The sequence below is a fragment of the Fulmarus glacialis genome, unplaced genomic scaffold, assembly GCF_000690835.1.
Source record: "Fulmarus glacialis isolate BGI_N327 unplaced genomic scaffold, ASM69083v1 scaffold1912, whole genome shotgun sequence".
Taxonomy (NCBI): Eukaryota; Metazoa; Chordata; class Aves; order Procellariiformes; family Procellariidae; genus Fulmarus; species Fulmarus glacialis.
This window is the reverse complement of record NW_009198504.1, coordinates 30,625-31,263: the sequence shown is the minus strand read 5'-3', so window position 1 is coordinate 31,263 and position 639 is coordinate 30,625. Positions and strand designations below refer to the sequence as shown.

Here is a 639-nt window from a genome sequence, read left to right as displayed (position 1 = left end):
CCTTACCGGGGTTGCTGGGTTGGACGTGATGAGACGGCTGATGCTGCTGCTCTGCGGGTCTCCGGTAATTGGTGCTCTCCTGGGAGTTCCTGCGCTCCAGCTCAGCACCCTCACTGGGACTCGGGCCCATCCTGCTCCTCTCAAACTCTTCGTGGTATTTTATCTACAGCGACAGGAGAGGAAGGAGAGGTCGGAGCGCGGCCGGGACAGATCTGCAGCGCCGGCCACAATGCTGAGCCCAGACCCCAGCAATGGCAGCAGCTCCGGCAGCCCTTCAGCGCCAGCAACGTCCTTCCCCTCGTCCCAGCTCATTTCTTTTTGCCACCAAGGACTCAGCATTAGCTATCTCACAGCCTCCCCAGCAGTCCCAGGGGGCTTCTTCCCCACCCGTCTCCCCAGGGACATTTGCTCACTCCCATTTGTGGGACAGACAGGAGGAGGTTTAAGTGTCCTATGGGTGGGATATGTAATTTTTTCAGGCGTGGGTGAGATTCAGGACCAGGCTGCCAAGCCCGCAGGTTGCAGGAGCGTGGAGCAAAAGCACCTTTAGGAAGTCCCCCTGCAGGCGCCGAGTTTGCTGTGCAACTCCCCAGCCCACGGCCGCGTTCAGCGGGCGCCGTGGAGGTACCACTCCAACAT

General features: G+C 60.3%; 1 protein-coding gene across 1 annotated transcript in view; it reads right to left on the bottom strand.

Moving 5' to 3' along the window:
• The window catches only part of LASP1 (LIM and SH3 protein 1), a gene marked incomplete at its 5' end in the record, with an annotated part of 26,981 nt that overhangs the window by 739 nt on the left and 25,603 nt on the right, over nucleotides 1-639 (bottom strand). Inside the window, one exon of the mRNA XM_009572926.1 lies at nucleotides 7-163. Within this exon, the coding sequence (XP_009571221.1) occupies nucleotides 7-163 (157 nt within the window). The remainder of the gene's footprint in view (nucleotides 1-6; nucleotides 164-639) is intronic.